The sequence below is a fragment of the Gobio gobio genome, assembly GCF_949357685.1.
Source record: "Gobio gobio genome assembly, chromosome: 12".
Classification (NCBI taxonomy): Eukaryota; Metazoa; Chordata; class Actinopteri; order Cypriniformes; family Gobionidae; genus Gobio; species Gobio gobio.
This window is the reverse complement of record NC_137105.1, coordinates 40,172,579-40,195,690: the sequence shown is the minus strand read 5'-3', so window position 1 is coordinate 40,195,690 and position 23,112 is coordinate 40,172,579. Positions and strand designations below refer to the sequence as shown.

The 23,112-nt window shown below is 36.6% G+C and overlaps 1 protein-coding gene across 1 annotated transcript; it reads left to right on the top strand.

Annotated features, from left to right (window-relative positions):
* Positions 1-1,606: 1,606 nt before the first annotated feature.
* LOC307135266 (desmoglein-2.1-like) lies at positions 1,607-22,316 on the top strand. Its single transcript, XM_079831547.1, has 14 exons — positions 1,607-1,849; positions 5,671-5,799; positions 7,734-7,895; positions 8,007-8,148; positions 11,205-11,368; positions 11,626-11,757; positions 11,864-12,049; positions 14,951-15,387; positions 15,476-15,618; positions 16,161-16,382; positions 16,534-16,773; positions 16,858-16,985; positions 17,074-17,358; positions 20,311-22,316. The coding sequence occupies exons 1-14, from the start codon at positions 1,796-1,798 to the stop codon at positions 21,316-21,318; spliced, it is 3,432 nt and encodes a 1,143-aa protein (XP_079687673.1). The 5' UTR covers positions 1,607-1,795; the 3' UTR covers positions 21,319-22,316.
* Positions 22,317-23,112: the final 796 nt, after the last annotated feature.

The following is a 23,112-nucleotide window of genomic DNA, read 5'->3' as shown; positions in this document are numbered from 1 at the left end:
GACGATCTTGGTGCCACAACGTTTTCTACCACAGAAATAATTCTTATTTTTAAAAAACAAAATCATCAAAGCACAGAGATACAATGAGTATATACTGTCTGAATATTCAATTTTAATATTAAGTAGGCCTATCAAATATCTCAGACTGCAACACATTAACTCCAGATATGAGGTCAAATCAAACAGGTTTCCAGAAATGGCAACAACTTTTGACCATACAAATGCCTTAAGGAGTTTTAAAACCACAGAGGTCCCAAATAAGAGGGGTTCGGGCCGGGGGGCATGGTCCCCCAATCCATTTTTTATTTCTCTTATCTACATATGTGCATTTTAAGATGGTTGAAGGTTTAAAAAAAAAAGTTTTTAAAACCATGGCAGTAGATTTACCTGCTCTCTCCTCATTTCATCATTCTCTCATTTCCATCACTCTTTCTTTTGCCCTGTCTCTTCCCCTCCAAAAGCTGAGCTCTGGCTGATAGTCTTTTCATTTTCGTTTGTGTCGGTGAAAAAAGTAAACATAACTGATATTTAGCCTATATTTTATGAAGCATTTTCTTAGTTAATTCACTGAAGGCTACGAACGCTAAATACGTTTAATAAATTAATTCACAATATGTAAATTACACACACAATTCATTATCTGATGCCTAATCTGATTAAATTATTTTACAAAATTTTTTAAATACACCTCTGAAAAATACAGAGGTCTAGACCACAGCGACCTCATAGCTGAATATGGTTGTGTAGGCAGCAGCCTATAGTTTACCTCAACACTTCCGTTCACATTGTCGGAGATAGAGGTCTGGTTCAGCTAGTTTCTCCACAGAGCCTACTGTAGGCCTACACATGATGTTGCGCTTGTATAAAATTCAAATGGATAAAGCGGATGCCTGGCGCAGTGGCACTCGTTGGGACAAATTTAATGTGAAATGATGGTTATATTTGTATATATATATATATATATATATATATATATATATATATATATATATATATATATATATATATATATATATATATATATATATATATATATATATCTAAAACAATTTGTATAAATAAGCATTAAATTCACTTTCTGAACAGATTTCATCATAACACTGTCATAACACTTTTTAAAGGCCTAGCTATATATTCCTACAAAATGCATTAATTTAAGATTCACAACTTAAATATTATTTAATTGAAGACATTCTTTTACTGATATAATATATTATTAATTTATTTAGCTTGAAATTAACCATAGTTTAACCAGTTTAACCATGTTTTTGTTGTAAAACTTTGTACAAATGGTAATCAATCCACCAAAAACCATAGTTACAATTTTACTATAATAAAACCATACATTTTCCATGTGATGTTACTCATACAGGACACCGCATGGATCTTGTATATAGCCTATATAATACTTCTCTGAATGAGAACACCCATGCGACCCTTTATGATGTAGCCTAATGTAATTGTGAAAATTATATATTCTCTCTCTCTCTCTCTCTCTCTCTCTCTCTCTCTCTCTCTCTCTCTCTCTCTCTCTCTCTCTCACACACACACACACACACACACACCCATCCTTGTGACGTTAGGTCCTCCTTTTAACCCGCAAGGTGGGGGTGTGGGAGAAAGAATAAATAAAGAGTTTCTCTAAAGCGGTCCGGATCGATCTCATTCGCATATCGTGCATCAAACAGCTTCGGGACGCGCATCTGCCTCAGCGGGATTTATTAAAACTTTTCCATAAGTCAGCAGTGGATCTCAGGTGATCAGGAAATAGCCTACCGTGTCTGCTTCTCCTGCCATGGCCCGGCGTATATCGCCTGCTGTCGCTTTTCTGCTTTGCTTTGTATTATCGGTAAGTTTGTCGTGTTTCTAAATATCTATCAACAGATAAGCAGGCTAACAAAGGCTAACGTCAGCTAAATTTTAGTCTTTCTCCAGTTTGTATGTAACGTCGTTTTGTGAACCAAAACAATCGTAGGCTAAGCGTCTCTCATAATACTGAAATTGGATTTGTTTAGCATGTTTGTTTGGTAGTTTGTTTATAGTAGCTACTCTCGATGTGTATGTTCATAACGTTAATATGAAAAAAATAAAATAACTTATATTGAGCTCGTGTCTCTCTTTAACACTTAAAATGCCGGAGGGGAATCGACTAAATTGCCCACCCCCTTTACAGAAATGTACCATGGCAACTAGGCCTAATGTCATAAATGCATTTTAAAAATGGCATGGTAGACTAAACAGTTAAATTTCGTCATAACAGCTATTTCCATCTATCAGAAAGCAGTATAATGTACAGTGAACTTCTCAGACATCACAGATTGTCACTTTGAATAAACCAAGGCAACAATTTAAGTTCATTGAATCTTACAGTGCCTATGATATGAAATTAGCCACCATTGTAAGTGGTCAATCAGTGTATACATTTTTAGTTTTTCTACATTTTTCTAAACTCATTATGGTTTTACATTAGTAACTAGTATTTTGCTGGAAACTTTAATGACAGAAACCTTCACTATTTACCGTGATGTATTTTTGTAATAGGCATTTCAGGACAAGCTCTGTCTGGCAGACTACAGCAGTCAAACTGGATCTGCAAGTTTTGTATAGTTTATCCTTTCGATTTCAGGCGTGTTGAAATTCCCTCCCTCTGGCACCTCAAGTACTTTCTCAGTGACATTTACTGAAATTCTTATGAAGATGAGTTCAATTCACTGATCAGCGTGGCACAACCCACAACCTAACGCTTTTTGAATTTCTCAGTTTGTGTAAATTCACTTGGGGTTCAGAGTATTATTTTTTTTCACATTAATTTCACACGTCTAGTACAATTATGTGGTTTTCTTTAATTAATACAGTGTATATTGGTGGGATACATTGTAACATGTGAGGGGCACATGAACAAATGACAGCTTAAAATGTTATCTGATAATATAATATAAAAAAAAAAAAAATTGTCAATAAAATACAATTATCAACTTTTTCAAAAAAAATAATGGCATGTTTTAATCATTACAAATATACACATTTTTGAGTTTGACAACACAGCTATACATCACAGTTAAAACCATAATAATAATTAATAACTTCTGAACATTGACTCTTAGTCATTCATTTGCTCATGGTTTCTCAATAGAATTCATAAAAGTATAGAATATAATAGCATAGTTCTAATAGGGGCACATTGTAATAGTGTTACATTATGAAAAATAAACTTAAGTAAGAAAATTACTTTTGCTATGGTTAAATAAATGTTCAGATATATCTTCCAAAGATTTTTAAATTTTGGTGTATTTTTTTCTCTAAATAATATTAATATGGCAAGTAATTACACTAAGTTTCGTCATCCTGGCATGTGTGGAAAGTTAGGTTGTGCCCCGCTCTCCCCTGTATATGAAAGTTCACATTTTGATGCATTTCTTACAGAGAGAGAGAGAGAGAGAGTGAGAGAAAGTGAGAGAAAGTGGTGTAAAACATCTCTCTATTGGGTTAATCACAAAAACCCAAATGCATGCTGTTTATTGTCTTAATATGTAAAAAAATTTAAAGGTTTTACTCATTCATATGACGATTTGTTCTATGTTTAACTACTTAATCCTTGTATACTACACACAATCCATGTATCCATGTGTTTCCATGTATCACTAAACACGGAGCAGGGAGCACTTGTAGTAGTATTGAATCTTTGTACAGTACAATGCAGAAATGATAGTGGCAGAAATGAAAGATAACCAGACATTACATATTATATTTGTGAGAGTAATAGGGATAGGATTGTGATGGGTTTTTGGTCACACTTGGATAAAAAATAGTTGGGTACAAAGTAGGCTACTTATTGTTTACATGTATTACACTTTTGCTGAGGGTAAGGTTAGGGCAGGGTCAACAGTGTAATTATAGATGTAATTACATAAATTAAATAGCTGTATTTTTTAATAGAAGTACAATGTAAAAACATAGGGCTGTGCTCAAAATATCGATACGACGATGACGATGCACATATCAATACCGTATTGATATTGTGTGCTTTTGAATGTAACCAATTATCACGGGAGTCAAGTGGTGCCAATTTTAACAAAGCGAGCAGCAGTGCAAGACATTCAAAATGGATAAGAGGATTTAAAGTTGTTACTCCCATCCATTAAATCTTTTTGCTATGTTACTATTGATATGAAATAAAGTCTCAGATTTCAAATTACGTCAATTTTATTGCGAAATTTAAAAACATTAATTAGTTTAGGCGCTCTGGCGCATGCAGCTCAGCTCATGAGAAGCGGCAGCGCGCTGCGCACTGATCTTCTCCTCCGCCTAATACAAGTTACAGTCAGAAATAAACATGAATATGCATCTGAAAGTCTGTTAAGAGATAGAGTAAACTTACCGAAATCCATATCATGTCTCATGTGATCGCTCAATCAGTGTTTCAAAGCGGAAAGACATCAGTAAATGCTTGTAAACAATGTCACATACGTCACATTTACCTCAGAAAATCCATATCCAGCGTCCATAAATTAATTAGTGAGCTAGAAAAATGGACTATAGAGAGGAGCATTTGCTAAAAATATGCACGATATATTACATAGGCCTATTCATTATAATTGTTTATGTTTTTTAAATATTATATTTTATGCATGTTTGAATTAATATGGCAAGTTTTTATGACAGCCACCATTTAAATTTAAATGTAAAAAACGAAATGGAGTAGAAAATGATTATGTAATTTCTAAAGCTAATATTATATTATTTTAAAAAAAAAACATGATTGAGTGTAATTTAACTATTTGTACAAATCAGATCATTTTTGACCTTCAGTAGGTTATTATAGTAGGCTACAACTGACTCCCATAGTTTACAGCATTAGAGAGATGTGTGTGTGTGTGCCTGACAATTTATTTAATTCATTTAACTCATTGTTTTTGAATAACAAAAACAAAATGATTTTTCACTTATCACAACTGTTATAACACTGGTTATTCAATAAACAGATATTAACTGTTACTGAACTCTGCTTAAAAGATATTCCAAATTTATCCATATTGTGATTCGTATCGTGACTTTAGTATCATGATGTGTATCGTATTGTGACATTGTTGGTGATATACAAAATAGGTGTGTTGTATCAAATTGATTAAAGACACTTAATATAAATAGGAAAAAGGCTTTTTTTAATTTTATTTCAACCATTGTGTGTGCACATGCTTTATCTTAGATGTGTGTGGTCTTATTAAGGTGATCTTGAGTTAAATGGAATGCATTTTGCTTTTGCCAAGTATTTCTTCATCTTATCTTTCCTAATTAAAAGTCTACTGAAGTGGATTGAAGTAATGGCTTCTTTGCAGTGCTTCTTCTGCAGTTATAAATCTTTTGAGGTTTATATAATTATATTACCGTCAACCCATTTCATTCAAATTTCATATTAATGATCTTATTTTTGATTGTGCCTACAGAGACAGGATGACTTTAGTGTCAAACTATGCATGCATGCAAGTTGCAACCACAGAGTTTCGATCATTTATAATGAATCATTTACAAATCTTTCTAATGAAAACGTTCTTACCAGGAAGAGTAACAAATATAACTCCCTGTCTCCTTTCCTGTTGTGTGCGAGAAAACTGAAAAAAAGTTGTCAGAATAAATCAGTTTTCATAAATAGTTTTTTCTGTTTTCCCACAGCTTGTGTTTGAGGCTGAAGCCAGATTCCAAAACTCTGTGGCCCTCCACAGGCAGAAGAGAGAATGGATCGTCCCTCCGCAAATCCTAGAGGAGAATATCGATTACACCAAGAGAGAGTTCATTGCTAAAGTGAGTGAGCCTTTCTCTGCGTCAAACAAATTCATATATTGCTTGCATAATTATTACTGTATGATCAATGTACAAGAAAAAAATAAAACTTTACAATAATGTTCCATTTGTTAACATTAGTTAACTACATTAGTTAACATACTAACAATGAAAAATACTTCTAAAGTATTTATGATTCTTAGTTAATGTTAATTCAAACATTTACTACATTATTAAAATTTTAAGTTAAAGCTAACATGAACTCACAAAGAACAGTTTTATTTTCATGAACTAACATTATGTCCAAATTATAATAAACTGCATCTCAAATACTGTATTGTTCCGAATATAATTTTTCTTAGAAAGTTAATACATGTTATCAGCAATAATAAAACGGTTACACTTTATTTGGTAACACATTATTTGACAGTGTCCTTGTTACATATGTTACATGCACTTACCATAGTAATAACAGTAAATTTTGCATAATTACATGCAACTAACCTTCAACCAAACCCTAATCCTATACTGTACATGTAGTTAATACATATTACTCAGTACTTAAATATATAATTGCACTGTAACAATGATACAATTACGTACTAAGTAATAAACTACATGTACTTCCTATATAATTAGGGTTAGGGTTAAGGTTTGGTTTAGGGTTAGTTGCATGTAACAATGCATAATTGACTGTTATTACTAGTAACTACATAAAACTAACTACACAGTTTTACTACTACATAAATTGCTTCACAAATACCGTATTGTTCCGAATATAAGACCTTTTTTATTAGAAAGTTAATACATGTTATAAGCAGTAATAAAACCATAGTAACCATACCATAGTAATAACAGTACATTTTGCATAATTACATGCAACTAACCTTCAACCAAACCCTAATCCTACCATATCCCTATACATGTTAATAAACATTACTCAGTACTTAAATATATAATTACACTGTAACAATGATACAATTAAGTACTAAGTAAAAGTAATAAACTTCCTATATAATTAGGGTTAGGGTTAAGGTTTGGTTTAGGGTTAGTTGCATGTAAAAATGCATAATTGACTGTTATTACTAGTAACTACATAAAACCAACTACACAGTTTTACTACTACATAAATTGCTTCACAAATACCGTATCGTTCCAAATTTAAGACAATATTTTTCTTTATAAATACATCTGAAGGAAAACTGGTTTATCTTATATTCAGCGTCTAGATTTTTACTTGTCAATAATACACCCACAACAGTAGGTGGCGCCAAATACTCACAAAACGAGTGTGGCAAGAAATACAGTGTCAGAGTGTTAGAAGATTGCAAACTTGCAAAGACACTTAAAAATACAAACAGTCAAAGAAAAGCTTACCGTCTTAAGAGTGACTGTCAATGTTTGCGCGTCTCACTGACAAAACCAAATTCCAAACTGACAGTACCCAGATTTCAAAACTAATAAGATTTCACTTTTACTGCTATTGAAAATTTAGTAGGCTACATGGTTTTCACTATGAGATGGTTAGCCTAAATGTTATATAATTCAGATGGGCTACAGGTTATTTTTTATGGTATGCCAAAAAGTGTTTATTCTAAATGTGATCATTGGTAAATTTGACCAGTATTTGCCATACTTAAATATGCAGTATCAAAATTATTTTCAAATAAAAGCATTTTCTTTATCAAAAAGCCCTTTTACAAAATGTACATCAAAAAGGGGGGTTGTCTTATAATCAGGGTCATCTTATATGCTGAACGATACGGTATAAGAAATGACCAGTATAAAAAAAGCCATGATTATAACAATGATGTCGCTACATCACATGTGGGATATACATTGCAACAATATCTTAGGCATTTGATATTTGCAATGCTTAATTTCAGTGTGTGGGGGGAACTGTGGGCGTGGTTGATTTTTGTTTCTAAAAATGTATGTATTTCTAATTGATTTAGATCCGCTCAGACAGGGAAGATGAAAAAATGAAAAATTTGAGGTACTCACTAAAGGGCGTCGGTGCAAGCATGGAGCCGTACAATTTATTTGTGGTGAATCCTGAAACTGGTTATGTAAGAATAACGGGGAGCCTCGACAGAGAGACCATTGCCCAATACAATGTAAGTGAAATGACAAAAGTGATTGATGATGTTGATGAAGTTGACTTTAATACCTACGCTTATTGATAAGGGTTAGTGATCTTGCAATTAATATCTTCACCTCCTCCACAGCTTACAGGGGTTGCTACGTTCATAAATGGCACAATTGCAGAGAATGACATTGGGATAAGAATAAAAGTGAAGGATCAGAATGATAATTCGCCTGTTTTTGGTCCGATGACTCTAGGAGCTGTAGACGAACGCAGTGCAGTAGGTATGTGACCTGCAGTTGTTATAGCTTAAAGAAATGTGACTGTGATTATGAAAGAAATGTAATGTGATAGTGATTATGATCAGGATTTGAAATTAACACCCGTCAAACTGCCAAATGCGGGTGAAAATCCACGGTGGCGGGTAACGCGTTTCAACACACTAGCCAATTTGGCGGGTTATGATCCATAAATTTTGTACTTTGCATAAGCCCTTTCCCTAAAAGGGTCCTCAAACATTATCTCCGCTGGAGCTCTAGGAGACAATTAAAAGCCGCTTTTTTAAAAACGTTTATAAATCATAAATGCTGCATGTCCAACACTTTTGGGTAAAAAGCACCCTTGCGTCTGTATTGCTATTTGCAGGTAAACTTAAAGGTCCCATGGCATGGCATTTTTCTATTATTTTATAATGTTTCCTGAGGTGTACTTATATTGTTAGTATGATTTGTACATCATAAAATATCATAATTTAGAAATAAAAGGCATTTTTTCTATATTGCTGTTTGCCCTGTGGCTGAAGGCCCTGTTACAAGAGGCGTGTCTGCTGTGAGACTTCAGTTAAAACACCCACTGTTGTGATTGGCTGACATCTTTGCATTTGATATGAGCGGAGGGGGCGTGGTTTAACGAGGTCTACGAGGCTCGAGCAGGCACGAGCTGCTGCCAGAGAGACGAATGGACCTGAGTTCACTTCACATCGGTTCTGTTTGTCTCAGTTCAGTGAACTGTTTTAGTTACAGCATATACTTCAGGTTATTAGTCTATTTCTAGTCGGAGGGACTTTCACTCATGTCAGAAAGTTAGTAACTTTAGTAAATTATGGATCAGCGCTGACTGGAGACGCGAACCGTTTAGAATGATTCAGTCCGATTTGGTGAACTGATTCGGTTCACTAAAAAGAACCGGTTCAAAAGAAAGATCGTTCGCGAACCGGACATCACTAATGTACCAGAGACTGAGCTCAGCGATTGCTAACAAAGTTATTTATAGTAACTACTGAGTTATGAGAGCGCTGTCAGTCAGCGCGAGTTTATTGTGTTTGTATTTGAGAGTTCTGAATAAACACGAGTCTCAGTCACGCCGAGTCCGTCTTCATCATTATTACCAACTTTGTAACACATGCAAAGTACCATTACAGCTGTCGAGATGAACGAGTTATGAGTAAGTGTTGATAATACCATTATTTTTAGATGTTCCTATCATATGGAAAGCGTCAGTGACGCGCATTGAGTACACAGCGCAAACAAAGACACAACAGCAGTAATCGAATGTAATCCAGTTTATTGTGGGAATAGCTGGCTAGCCTAGCCGGATACGCTCACGCTTACCCCCCTTCTGCTTAATCTCGTGCCGCGTAAGGCGCCTCCGCTGTGGGCCAGATGCAGTACTGGGGGTCGGGGATGTTGGAGGCCGACCGGACAGTGCAGCCCGAGCCTCGGCGTGTGTAAGGTTTATCTCTAAAGATGTAATGACTGTATGCACATTGTAGAACCGATAGACACGACGAGGACGTACAAAAACACTGACTCACAAGATAGAAAACACGAAAACACCGTTCTGTCGGGAGAGAGAGAAGCCGCAGCGTGTGCACGAATAATAAATAATTAGCTACACATCAGAAATCACTGATCACAGATCAGAAGGAACTGAAAAAAGACTTCTGTTTTCATTTGTACATCCAAACACTGAGAAACTGCCAGCGTTCACTCGATCACAAGCAATGATCTCTCTCGCGTTTGCATGGGCGTGCCAGATTCTCTGGGTGGAGGAAAGGGAGGGAACCGTTCCTGCTTGGACGTCAAACCAGGAGACTTCAGGATTGGCTCGTCTGGCCTGTCATTTTCTCAAAGGCAGAGAAAGACAGCCAGAACTCGGGTTTACACCGATCAACATTTCTATCCACTTGGGGACAATATTCAGGCTAGGGGAACTCATATTAATGTTGAAAAACCTCATAAAATGATAATTTCATGCCATGGGACCTTTAAGGCAAGTATAAGAGAAGTCACAGAATTTTGGCTTTTTTTTTATTTTAATTTTTTATGTTATCCAATAACAGTGATTGACTGCCATGAAGCTGAAAGCAACACAATGTTTCAAAATCAGATTTAATAATAAATAGGCTATATTTAAATCTAAACTGTGACATCGATAATCTGGTTTATTTCTGATCAAAGGGGGTCATGAAGGATTTGCATTCACCTCTTTTATGATGAGCATGTTTTTCATTTATTTATTGTAATTAATTTAAAGTCCCCAAAAATGGCTTCATTGCTTGTTAATATAAGTTTAGTTCAGGTTGTAAAATGTCATGTGGTGCAACTCCCCAAAAAAGTAAGGATATTTATGAATATTAATTCAAGGTATTTGTAAAAAAAAATTAAATAAAAAAATAATAATAATAATAATATATATATATATATATATATATATATATATATATATATATATATATATATATATATATATATATATATATATATATGGCTGTGAAACGATTAATCACATCCAAAATATAAGTTAGTGTTTACATAATATATGTTTGTGTACCGTTTGTACTTGTTATGTATATTTGAATATACACACATACATAGATATTTAATAAATATTTGCATACATTTATGTACAAATATTGCTATATTTATATATAAAATATGTATGTATATATACATATTTGATATATGAATATAGCAATATTTTCTGAAATATAGACATATTTATATATACATAATAATTAAACACAGACACACACTTATTATGTTAACACAAACTTTTATTATGGATCCAATTTTTGAAATTAATTGTTTGACCGCAATATATATAAAAGTTGTTTAAAAAAAATAATAATAATATAATATATATATATATATATATATATATATATATATATATATATATATATATATATACATGACTACATGATGCTTATAAAGAAAAAAAAACTGTTTAAAAAAATTAATTAATGAATGCAGACCAAAATGAATAAAAAGAGCACATTGTTTTAACAAGAACTTGTTTTAAATTAAAATATATGTACTTTTATTTATCATGGACACAGAAAAAGAAGTGATGAAGATCAATTGCTTTGATGCTGATGAGCCAGGAAACCCAAACTCTCAAATCAAATATGAGATTGTTGATCAGCAACCAGGTGGGGAGAATATGTTCAGAGTTGGCAATGACGGGACAGTCCGTGTTATCAATCCTAACCTGGATAGAGAGGTGAGTGGCCACGATCACTGTATCAAATGTGTATGATATCCAACATGCTACAGACTCCATGTTTTTGCACTGGCACTTCTTCATTGACAGCAGTTATGAGCTTCTTTGTGTCAGTGCCAGATGTTCCACCCTACGTGGACTGTTATTGTTTACATTTTTAAATGAATACAGGAACAAAGACACATTGACTGGTTTAGCACTTTCAGAGGTATATAAATGATTCCACCTGTTTATTTCCACACTGTCTCTTTCTTCAGACTAATGATCAGTATGTCCTGCTTGTCAGAGCATCTGACCTGAATGGCGCCTCAGGCGGCAATGCCGCCACAGGGACAGTCACCATCAAGATCAATGATGTCAATGATAATGTGCCTATATTGGAAGGCCCAGTAAGAATATATCTACACTTTGTTTACATCCACATGGTTTTAGTATGTTGTAGTGAATACATGGTCCCCTGCAATTTTTGCAACTTGTTATTTTCATTCTCCATAGTCTGAGGCTAGTATTGAGGAAAATACAGAGAATGTGGAGGTGATGAGATTCAAAGCAAACGACCTGGATCTTGAGGACACGGACAACTGGGCGGCCAATTGCTTTATTGCATCAGGCAATGAGGCTGGACACTTCAGCATTAAAACGGACCCAAAGACCAATGAGGCAGTCCTGATGCTTGACACGGTGTGCAATGTTTTTTCTTTCTCTTTCCCCCAGTATTTCTGTTCCTTTTTCTAGTAGGTTTGTCATGATACCTAAAATGTCAGTATCCATACCAATGTTGGTCTCAATGCTAATTTTGACATCACATGAAAAAAACGAATTTGCTATTCACAAATTGAATATTGAATATTATCAAATTGAAACAAACCTTCAGGTATTTTCAACGAAGTAAACAAGTCATTTTTAAGTCATTATTCAAGTAAACAGGTAAAGACATAAAGTAAGGCCAGTTCTCTTTTTCTTTTCAATATTTTTTTATAATATTGACATAATAGACATCAGGCTGCATTTACACAGCAACACCCAATACACAGATCCAAAATGATGAATTGACATACACGAAAATTAAAACATTTTGGGTCGGTAAGATTCTTTAATGTTTTTGAGAATCTCTCAATCTCTAATGCTCATCAGCGCTGCATTTAAAAATACATTAAAGGTCCTTTTAAATTATTTTATAATGTTTCCTGAGGTGTACTTATATTGTTAGTATGGTTAGGGGTGTGACTCGTGCCACGTGCAGACTAAACAGTGACAACAAGCTGTCTTGTGTCATAATGTCATGACGGAGTGTGAGGGTGAAGTTAGGATAGAATTGGCCAACACTACGTTTACATTACGCATCCACTCTAGTTTTGCTTTTTATATAAATAAAAACTATTTAATTCAGGCGGATAACAGTCGCTTCAATTCTATCAGCGCACTTAAAATGCGCGTTCAGCACCACCGCTCCCTATTCCCAGAGTACGCACGATCGAAAATTCAAAGTGAAAGTAAGCGCGTTTTTGAGGCACGCGAATATCTCTCAATATAAAAGCTATCCCGTTGTAACCATCTCGTAGCTCTGTATCATGCTTGAAGATAAATTTGGTCTCTATGTGCACTTTGAATATTGAGTACTTTGATTATAGTTCTTGTTTGCACTTAATATCTATGATCAATTTGTGGTAAGGAGTTCAGTTAGGAGGTCAAAAAGAAGCTCATGTGCAGTTCTAAGGTCTGAAGAGACAATCATACAGGAAAGAAGCCAGTTGAGTTTTTGGCAAAACCTTTACAGTGCTTGAGTATTGTTGTCTTTTGCTGCATAAGCATATGATAATTCATACTCAGAAAGTAGAACTGAAATGACATTCATTACAAGATGATGAGTTAAATCATTTCAAATGCACCTGCAAACAATTTTTCTAGTCATGTATTTCATCATTGAGGATTTCTTTAAAATACTATGTAAAAATCTTGTCTCGTCTTGTTCTCGTGAACCCAATCTCGTATCTCGTCTCGTCTCGTGAGATAGGTGTCTCGTCACACCCCTAGTTTTTACATAAAAAAATTTCATAATTTAGAAATAAAAAGCATTTTTTCTATACTGATACTGATACTCTGGCTTGAATGCTCTGTTTAGAGGGGCGTGTCTGATGTGAGACTTCAGTGAAAATGCCCACTGTTGTGATTGGCTGACATCTTTGCATTTGAAATGAGTATTAGATTATGTGGCGGAGGGGGCGTGGTTTAGCGAGGCACCGTCTGACTCTGCAAGCACTTTCAGTCCAGAGAGAGACGGACTGTCAGTAGGCTCTCGTGGACCAGAAAGACTCTAGCTGAGAAAGTTTTATTGTACCGAGTTGTTGAGAGCGCTGTGAGTGCGAGTTCATTTTGTTTGTATCTGAGAGTTCTGAATAAACACGAGTCACGCAACCCTGTCTTCTTCCTCCTTATTCTACGAACTGTGTAACGTGGAACCCCTCTTGAATACTTTTACTACGTTTTTTTTTTACCATCACGAATCGTCAAAGTGTTTATTATAGCATTATCTTTCGATCTTTTCCCATCACATGAGAGGCTGCAGAGCATTGAGTACACAGACAGTCTGTTGATCGCGTGAATGCAGTGATCTCATCAGCGCAACGCTATTTCTCTCACAAAATTCTTTGACCACAACTAACAGCAAACACAATATCGACATGAAGAGCTTTGTTGTGCAGCATAACAGCGTCATTCATTATAACGACAGTTTGTGTGTATTGTGTAGATACACTCACGACGCGTGATTGACAGATCCGAACATTATAAAGAGAGCATTTAGTCTAATCACACTTTTACAGATTTGTTTCATGCTACTGAGAGAAACAATGTGAAGTTTATTGTTTTAGTCACTGGCTTGATTCACTGATGCATTACACTTAGGGCATCAAGACGGCCAGCGGCGGGACTGACAGTATTAAATGATTTAGAAAGAAAGTCTGTGTGAACTTGAATGATTAGCTACACATCAGAAATCACTGATCACAGATCAGGCATTAATGAACACTGTCACTCACTGTTTGTGACGGTGCTGTTGAATCCATATAGTAAAAGTCTGTTTGTAAAGCCTGTGCTGAAATTGCGACTAATAAACGGAATCCATTTTCTACAAATTCTCTGAGCGGGCAAAGCAGAGGAAGGGGATGTAACCATTCCCCGTATGACGGCATACAGGGACGATTCCAGATCAGCTTGTCTGAGCTCTCATTTTCTCAAAGGCAGAGCAGGACACCCAGAACTCGGTTTACACCTATCAAAATTTGTAGCCACTTGGGGACCATATACAGGCTTAGGGGAACTCATATTAATGTTAATAAACCTCATAAAATGTATATATTTAACCTCAATAATTTATATATATATATATATATATATATATATTTTTTTTTTATATATATATATATATATATATATATATATATATATATATATATATATATATATATATATATATATATATATATATATATATATATATATATATATATATATATATATATATCAGATTATACTCTCAGCCATTTGCCTAAAGAAAGTATCTTATGTCCATTTCCCCTGCAGGCTGTTGATTATGAGGACGTCAAAGACCTGAATCTTGGCATTGTTGCAGTAAACAAAGCTCCGTTTCACCCCTCTATAACTGGAGGAGGATCAGGAATAAATGTCCGCCCATACGGGGGCAGTAATGCAGATGGTGGAGATGGTGGAGGTGGTGGAGGCGGTGGAGGTGGTGGAGGCGGTGGAGGCGGAGGCGGAGGCGGTGGCAGCGGAGGCGGTGGCAGCAGCAGCGGAGGTTCAAGTAGCAGTTCATGGTCATCGCCAGCCGGTCAGACGTACAACGTGAAAGTAAAGGTGAAAAACCAACCGGAAGGACCCAAGTTTATCCCCCTAACAAAAGCCGTTCCCATCTCAGAGGGCAAGACTTTTGATAGAAATGAAATCATCACAAGGTACCCGGCTATTGATACAGACACCGGAAAGGAAGCTACCAACGTAAAGTATGTTTACATCAAAACAGTTAGAAAAAAGAAAACAGTACTTAAATCAATGATAAATGAGCCTGAACTATGTTCCCTTTTCCTATAGGTATATTAAAGCATCTGACCCAGATAACTGGCTGACCATAGATGAGACAACTGGGGCCGTTCGAATGAACAAGGCTCCTGACCGCGAGTCCAAGTTTCTAGTTAACAGCACCTACTATGCCACGATTTACAGCATAACTCAAGGCAAGTTCCAGGGAAAAGGGACAACTTTTCAATCTTTGTGGTTTTATAAGGATGTGGATTTGCCAGCTGTTCTAATTTTCTAATATTTTATACAAAAAAGTGTTTTTGAAGTGTTTTGCCAGATATGTCGCTCACTACCAAAATATGCTGACAAATCACACTTCCAGGGTGCCATATTGTTTAATATAATGGCATTGCAGATACATAACATGTCCTGAAGAGGGCGGCATATTCACATTAAATCAACAATAGTTACTGAGTCAGTGGTGTTTGAATAAGTAATGTAAACATCTGCAAGTTATATTGTAAAATACCAATTAACAATATTTCATATTTAATGTAAAGCATTCACTTACATCTTCTTTCTTTCTTTTTTAACTAAGTTAAGTGAAAGTAACCTGAAGGGTTTCTTTTATTTTGCTTTCCTGAAACTTAAAAAAAAAAAAAGTATTATACATCATAGTATTGTAATGTTTATATTAAATACAAATATAAAATATAATTGTTTTTAAAAAAAATATGTATTTGCTTTTCTCTTATAGACTTGCCTTCCAAGACGGCAACGGGCACCATTGCCATCCAGGTAGAGGATTTTAATGACCACTGCCCCACTTTGTCAAGCAAAGTCCAGACACTTTGTACTGATAAGGACGCAGTCTTAGTCACTGCAGTGGATGAGGATGCACCACCCAATGGAGCTCCATTCACCTTCAATGTTGTCCCAGAAGGAACTAAGTGGAAATGGTCAATCGAGCATTTAAATGGTATACACATTTATATCACATTTATATCCATTTATATATATATATCTGTATATATATCTATCTAAGATAGGAAGTCAAAAATATGAAGTACTAAAAATATGATGTCACTAGTGACTCTGTGTTTGAGATCTTCTGTTCTTCTTCTCATCAGATACCACTGCCATCTTCCGGACCCAAGAAAAGATGTGGCTGGGAGAACATGAGCTGACGGTGGATGTTAAGGACCAGCAGGGGTTGGGATGTCCAGAACCTCAGAAAATAGTGGTGGAAGTGTGTACCTGTACGAGCCAGGGGGCTTGTGACCGAACTGTAACAGGAACTCTTAAGAAGGGGTCAACATTTGGACCTGCTGGAATCGGCCTGCTCTTCCTTGGATTGCTTGCATTATTGCGTAAGTAACTAAGTTCACAGAACAGATTATGATTGATTGTTATTATGGTGCTGAAATAAACGCTGTATTTCTCCTCTGTTACAGTCATCCCACTCTTGTTGCTGCTCTGTCAGTGTGGAGCCGCTGCGATGCCTGGAGCTTTCAAAGACTTTCCCAATGAAGCTAAAGAGCATCTCATCTCATACCATACTGAGGGCCAGGGAGAGGACAGGGTATGATATGATATCAGGAACAAAAATCTGATTGAGATTATATTTTTGTCATAAAGCTAAATAAATAAAAACATTTTGTCTCTGACAGGATGTTCCAGTACCGATTGATATTCCTGATAATAGTGGTGGGATGATTGGTTTTGGATCCAAAGATGTGGCTGGTATGCGTGGTGGTGGTTTTGGAGGAGGAGGAGGAGGAGCAGCAGGCTTCTTTGAATCCAATTCCATAATGGGTGTCCGAGGCTACAATGAAATGGAAATGGCCTACATGGACTCAATGAGGAGAAGTGAAAACCATATGAGTAGAGAAATGGCTGGAGATTTTGACGGAATGGCTGTGTCTGGCATGTTCCTGGGTGAATACTATTCACAGGTAAAATTTACTTACAGGATGATGTGTATATGAACAATCAATCTACCTGTTCATCTATCTATCTATCCATCCATCCATCCGATCCAAAAATTTTACTTGCCCGACCAGACAAGTAGCATAGCCTGAATAAAACGGCAATAATAAAAAATGACTAGGGAATCACCAAAACGCGGTATTGATTCTGCATTAATTTAGTCTAAGTGGCGATCAATAGTGAATAATACAATTTTTCTCAGTCGCTTTGGTACATTTCTCAAATCATCTTCGACATTTGCAAAACAGTAAGTGCGTTTCTCAAAACAATTTGTACAAATAGCAAAACACCATGGATTACCTGCAAAAGCCAGTCTCTTGCTCAAAATCCTTAGTTCATCTCTCAAAAGTAAATGTCCAGACCATACAGACAGGAAAAGACAGCACTGCATAGCACAAAGACAAAAAAAACTAAAGTAGAAATATGAACATAGGACAATCTCCTTTGGGAAAACTGTACATGCAGTGCTGTAGGAATTACAGTGCAGTCTTCCTACACCTCCTGACGTTCTGTTGGGCCACAAATTCTCAATCACATCACAACGAATATCTTTAGAAAAAAAGTTTAATGGAAATGTATAGAAATATGCTTGACATATGAGGACAAGTTGTTCAACCATTTTGCATGTAAAGACTAATGCTATGAACTAGTCAAGTCAAGTCAACTTTATTTATATAGTGCTTTTAACTATGCAGATTGTTTCAAAGCAGCTTTACAGTGTTAAACAGGAAAATAATGCATCATAATTTTATTCAGCCGTCTAGCCATTCTGGAGAAAACGGTGATGTCATCAGTTTATTTCAATTATCATACAGTGACAGTGTGGGCTTTAGATCAGTAATTAGATCTGTAATTTAGTTTATATGGTTAATTTAGTTTAATGATTTATTTCGATATTTAGTTGAAAAATTTAGTGTCCCCAACTAATGCCTAAATGTTGTGGCGGGTGAGACTATTCAACAGAGACCCATTATAATACATTGTTATAAACATGACATAAGCACATGATAATGTAGGAAACAGCAGAGAATTGTACATAATAATTTGCATGGATATATCAAAGCATTTGCAACATGTTCAAAGAAATGAGAAACTGCAATGATGTGAAGATTGAACATGTTGTTTTGACAATTTCAATTCTGATCTGAGAAATGTACCAAAGCGACTGAGAAAAACATACTGCGGTAAAAATTCAAAATGTGGAGTATTTATATTTGACATATGATACAGTTAAGCAACATCAACACCAAGAATGCTGAAAACCATCACAATTGAAAATGTGACATTGATTTCTATAATTCTATAGTTCGGGTTTGGTTCTGTTCTCTGCAAAAACTCCCCACGCCTGTCCATGCAGCCATGCCTGGACAGAGCGGGGAGAACAGCAAGTCAACCTCTCTGGGGTTATGCATACATAATTACAATTGACAATTACAGTCGAGACAAACAAATGAGGGAAAAAAATGCTTGCCATGTATACCCCCTTTTCACCAAGGCAGTTTGAGTGCTGGTTCGGAGCCAGAGCCTAGTTTCAAATCGGTTCTTTGTCTTTTGACACCCAAAGCACCAACTCTGAACCAAGAAAAGTGGTTCTTAAGTAGCATCAAAACATTGCTGGTCTAGAAGTAAGAGCCGCTTGCGTCAGGGGCTGGGGGCGGTGTTACCGTGACCAACAAGACCAACACCATTTTTGAATGACCGACATTTTTGAAATAGCAGCTAATCGAGCTAATAGCTGCTTGATTGTAATCTCCGTCTATACAAATTACGCTGAGCTGCACGAATGCGTTGGATTCGCTGTGTTTTGATGTCGATGTAGGATCACAAAGCCATGTGCATCAATAGTAATGCAATGTTCTTGATTGTTGATGGAAGGCTTATTCGAGATACATCGGCGCTGTGCAGACCGATCGCCGTATGACATCAAAGTACAGCGAGAGCATACGACTCCTTATGCTTTTGAATCACTCTTGCACTCTTGCTTTGATATCATACGCTGATCGGTCTGTGCAGCATCGGTCTGTGTCTCGAACAAGCCTGGTGTGTTTGTGTTTCCCGCTAGCGTCGCTGAGATAGATGAGACGTATACAGTGACATAAGACCTGGCTCTACGGTGGCTCTCTAGAATGTGGAAAGGCAAACCGGTTCTTAGAAGGCTCGTCAGTTGAACCAACTCCGAACTGGCACTAGCTCTGAACTAGCACCCGATTCATGCGGGTGGAAAAGGGGTAGTAGAGACCTGTACGGAAAGAAACAAAGGCAGATTAAATACAGGTTATGTTGGATTTGTGTGTCGAAACTGGATTGGTACACGTCAGGAACAGCTGACTATCAGCTGATGCGAGCTTGACTGACGTGGCCTGCCTGAACTGAAGCGATGCTTAATTTCAATAAACAAGTAATTAATATTAAGTCACTTACATTTTAGACGCAATATTGACTGTTTTGTTCTATTTTAGCTGTGGAAATAGTTCCAAAGAAAGATCACAGCAGAACCATAGCACCTCGCAGCAACACTAAAACATTTCCACACTTGCTATCGACAAACCAATTAAATCTGTTTAAAAAAAATGTTTTTTAAATCAGACCAAACACATTTTTATTTTTGTTCAGGAGTTATGTAAATACAAAAAGATAACTTTTGATAACAGTCTATTGATAAAAAATATATATTGTGCAAGCAAGCAAGGACTGGTGGTTGGTGGGACGTGACGTGGAGTTAGTGAAGGGAGACAGGCTCGTCCAGGGCGGGCACAAGTGACTCATAGGGCCGGCCATGCCCTCCAATGCCCGCCCATGGCGCCAGGATTGCTATTGTCTCTCTTTCTGTCTGTCTGTCTGTCTATCTAAATGTATGTCTGTCTGTCTATCTATCTCTATGTGGATCACATATATGTATTGTTCTATGTGTGTTACAGAAAAGTAGAGGATTGGAGGATGGATTTGCTAAGAATGAACCGATGGTGTATGGTTATGAGGGGAATGGCTCTCCTGTTGGCTCTGTCGGCTGCTGCAGCATGCTCGAAGATAACAATGACCTTGAGTTTCTGAATGACCTTGGGCCAAAGTTCAACACACTTGCAGAAATATGTGGAGGTAAAAAGACTGAGGTCCATGCTCTCCTTCCTCCCCCTCCCAAACCCATCTTGGACCGTCCCGAGGTGGTGTCTTCATCCACCAATGTTATTAATGCAGGGAATATAGCCACAAACAATGCAGGGAATATAGCCACAAACAGAGCTATATCTACAGACACAATGAATATGACTTCCAACATGGCTGCGACATCATCTTCACGTGTGGAGAGCGTGCTTGTCACAGACAACCGGCCCACAATGATCGCGAGTGTCCAGCCAGCTCCAACGTACCTGATGCAACCGCAGCAAATGTACTACATGGTCGAGCCGCAGCCCAGCACGGTACTGCTCGCTGAAAGGCCCACCATGGGAGTCGGACAGAACATGTATGTGCTGAACAGCAGCTCAGTAGCTGAGGGGGTTGTAGTCCAGGGCACCAACATGGCGGCGAATACCCTGAATCATGGTGAGAGAATGGTGCTTGTGGACGGGGGTGGATCTGCTCAGGCTCTCAACTCTGGACTGTCTGGATCACAAGTGTACTTGGTGGATGGGGGAGTGAGAAGCGGCCAAGTCCTTCAGGGGACACTTCCGAGAGGGGTTTCTGGATCTCAGGGCCTGATGGTCATGGAAGGGGGCCAGGTGATTCACGGGTCCCTCCAAAAAGGTGTTTCCACTCATGGTGGATCTCAAAATGTCCTTTATGTGGAGAATAAAGGGGGATCAAGTATGGTCCAGAAGGGTGGTCAAAAGGGCATGGCATCCACCACAGAGTCCTTTATTGGTAACGTTGGATTTGGTAGATCATCTGTCCAGATGAACCAAAATCCATGGTCACACAAAGTTTAGCATGTTATCAAAATGTTAGGTCATGGATAATATGCAAATTAATGCTTGAAAAACTGGTTTTAATGCCCTTGAGCTTACTTCTCATTATATGTAGTGCACTATACATGAGTTCTTTTTTCTCTCCAGTTTTTTACTGTATGTATACATTCAGTGTGTGTGTGTTCTGTAAAGACTACTGTTTGCAGATTCTATGCAATTCTGGAAACCCTGAGGCCATTGCAGTGCAGTTTATGCAAATCAGCTCAAAGGTATTTTAGTAACAAGCAGACATACGAGAACACCCTATTAGTCATCCCAAAAGAATGAAGATATGTTTTTGATAGATGATAATGTTTTTTAGTATTTTGAAATGTACAACACTGTAAAAGACAATTCATAAATCACTGTTGGCATCAGGTGAACTATGTTTTGGGAAGGCGTTTATAGAAAAGATTGCATTTTTACAGTATATTTCACTCCGCTTTTTAGTCACTTATAAACAAAAAATAAGTAAGTCTGATTAGTAAGGTCTGTTTAGAAGCTTGTGGTTTTCCTTTGCAGTGCATTTAAATACAAAGACAAAACCCACATTCCGAGCAATAATGCTTATGTGTATGAAATTAATGTTATGTAAAATGTCTTTTTATTTTTACATTTATTTTTATTTCAAAACATTTGTATTTAACAAAACAATGATTAAAGCACATTCCCTTTGAGCTTTAGTAGAAATTAAATGGTATAAAAGAAAATATATAAATATACTAAAGTTGCGGTGCTGGGCTTTTTCTATTGACAGCTCTGGTTTGGTACCCAAAAATGGTTGTTTTTCATTTGTTTGTTAAAGGGGTGGGCAGTGGGTTACAACTTTCCATAAAATATCAATACAATATATTGTAAAGCAGCTTAAAGCTGTTTAGAACTTATTTTTTTTAATGTTGATTTTTATAAATGTTTGATGTGTTTGACTATGTAAAAGACTACCTAAAGACAATAAACAGTCATTTAATGTCATCCAGTGTAAAGCTGTGTCTGTCTGTGGGCAAGTGTCAACCAAAACTGTAAAACTGGAATCTGTAAAGGAAACAAGAGATTCCAGCCATTCCTGTAGCAATACTGAACCGCACAAGTTTTGTCAATTGGTCAGAACAACAAACAGAGAACTACTTGAAATATCCAACCTTTTTCTGAACAAGCGTTTTAAAATATGAGTGCTGGTTTTTGGGAACTGCCACTCTAAAGAAAGGACACAAATCATATCAAATAACAAGGCTTGTCCATCAGTTTGACTGAATGAGTTGTAAAAAAACGACATCCATCAGAAAAACAATGAATCACTTGGTATTTTACAGTTTTTCTCAATCACACATTTTTTTAACATTCTCTTAAAGGGTTAGTTCACCCAAAAATGAAAATTCTGTCATTAATTACTCACCCTTATGTCGTTCGAGACCCGTAAGACCTCCGTTCATATTCGGAACACAAATGAAGATATTTTTGTTGAAAGCTGATGCTGAGAAAGGCTTCAGTTAGGCCTCCATTGGCATTCAGTACATTAATACTCCCAAGACCGATAAAAGGCACTTAAAATGTCATTACAAAGTCCATCTCACCACAGTGACTCTACAATAATCTTACGATGCGACGACAATAGTTTTTGTGCGCAAAAAAAAATCAAAAGAACACCTTTATCCAGCTTGTTATTGCCTTCCGCGTGTGCCTCCACGACGCATGCGCGAGAAAATGACGTAGCGCCGGGGCTCGGGATTCCATGAAATGCACACTCTAACCCCATTTTGAGCACTACGCCGAGACCTA

What these genes read in the sequence shown, in the direction of transcription:
- LOC307135266 (XM_079831547.1), top strand. Translation starts at nt 1,796, where the DNA reads ATGGCCCGGCGTATATCGCCTGCTGTCGCTTTTCTGCTTTGCTTTGTA. An exon ending in CAGTCCTGATGCTTGACACG is followed by an intron (nt 12,050 to 14,950) that starts GTGTGCAATGTT and finishes TTTCCCCTGCAG; the next exon opens with GCTGTTGATTATGAGGACGT. An exon ending in TGGGTGAATACTATTCACAG is followed by an intron (nt 17,359 to 20,310) that starts GTAAAATTTACT and finishes TGTGTGTTACAG; the next exon opens with AAAAGTAGAGGATTGGAGGA.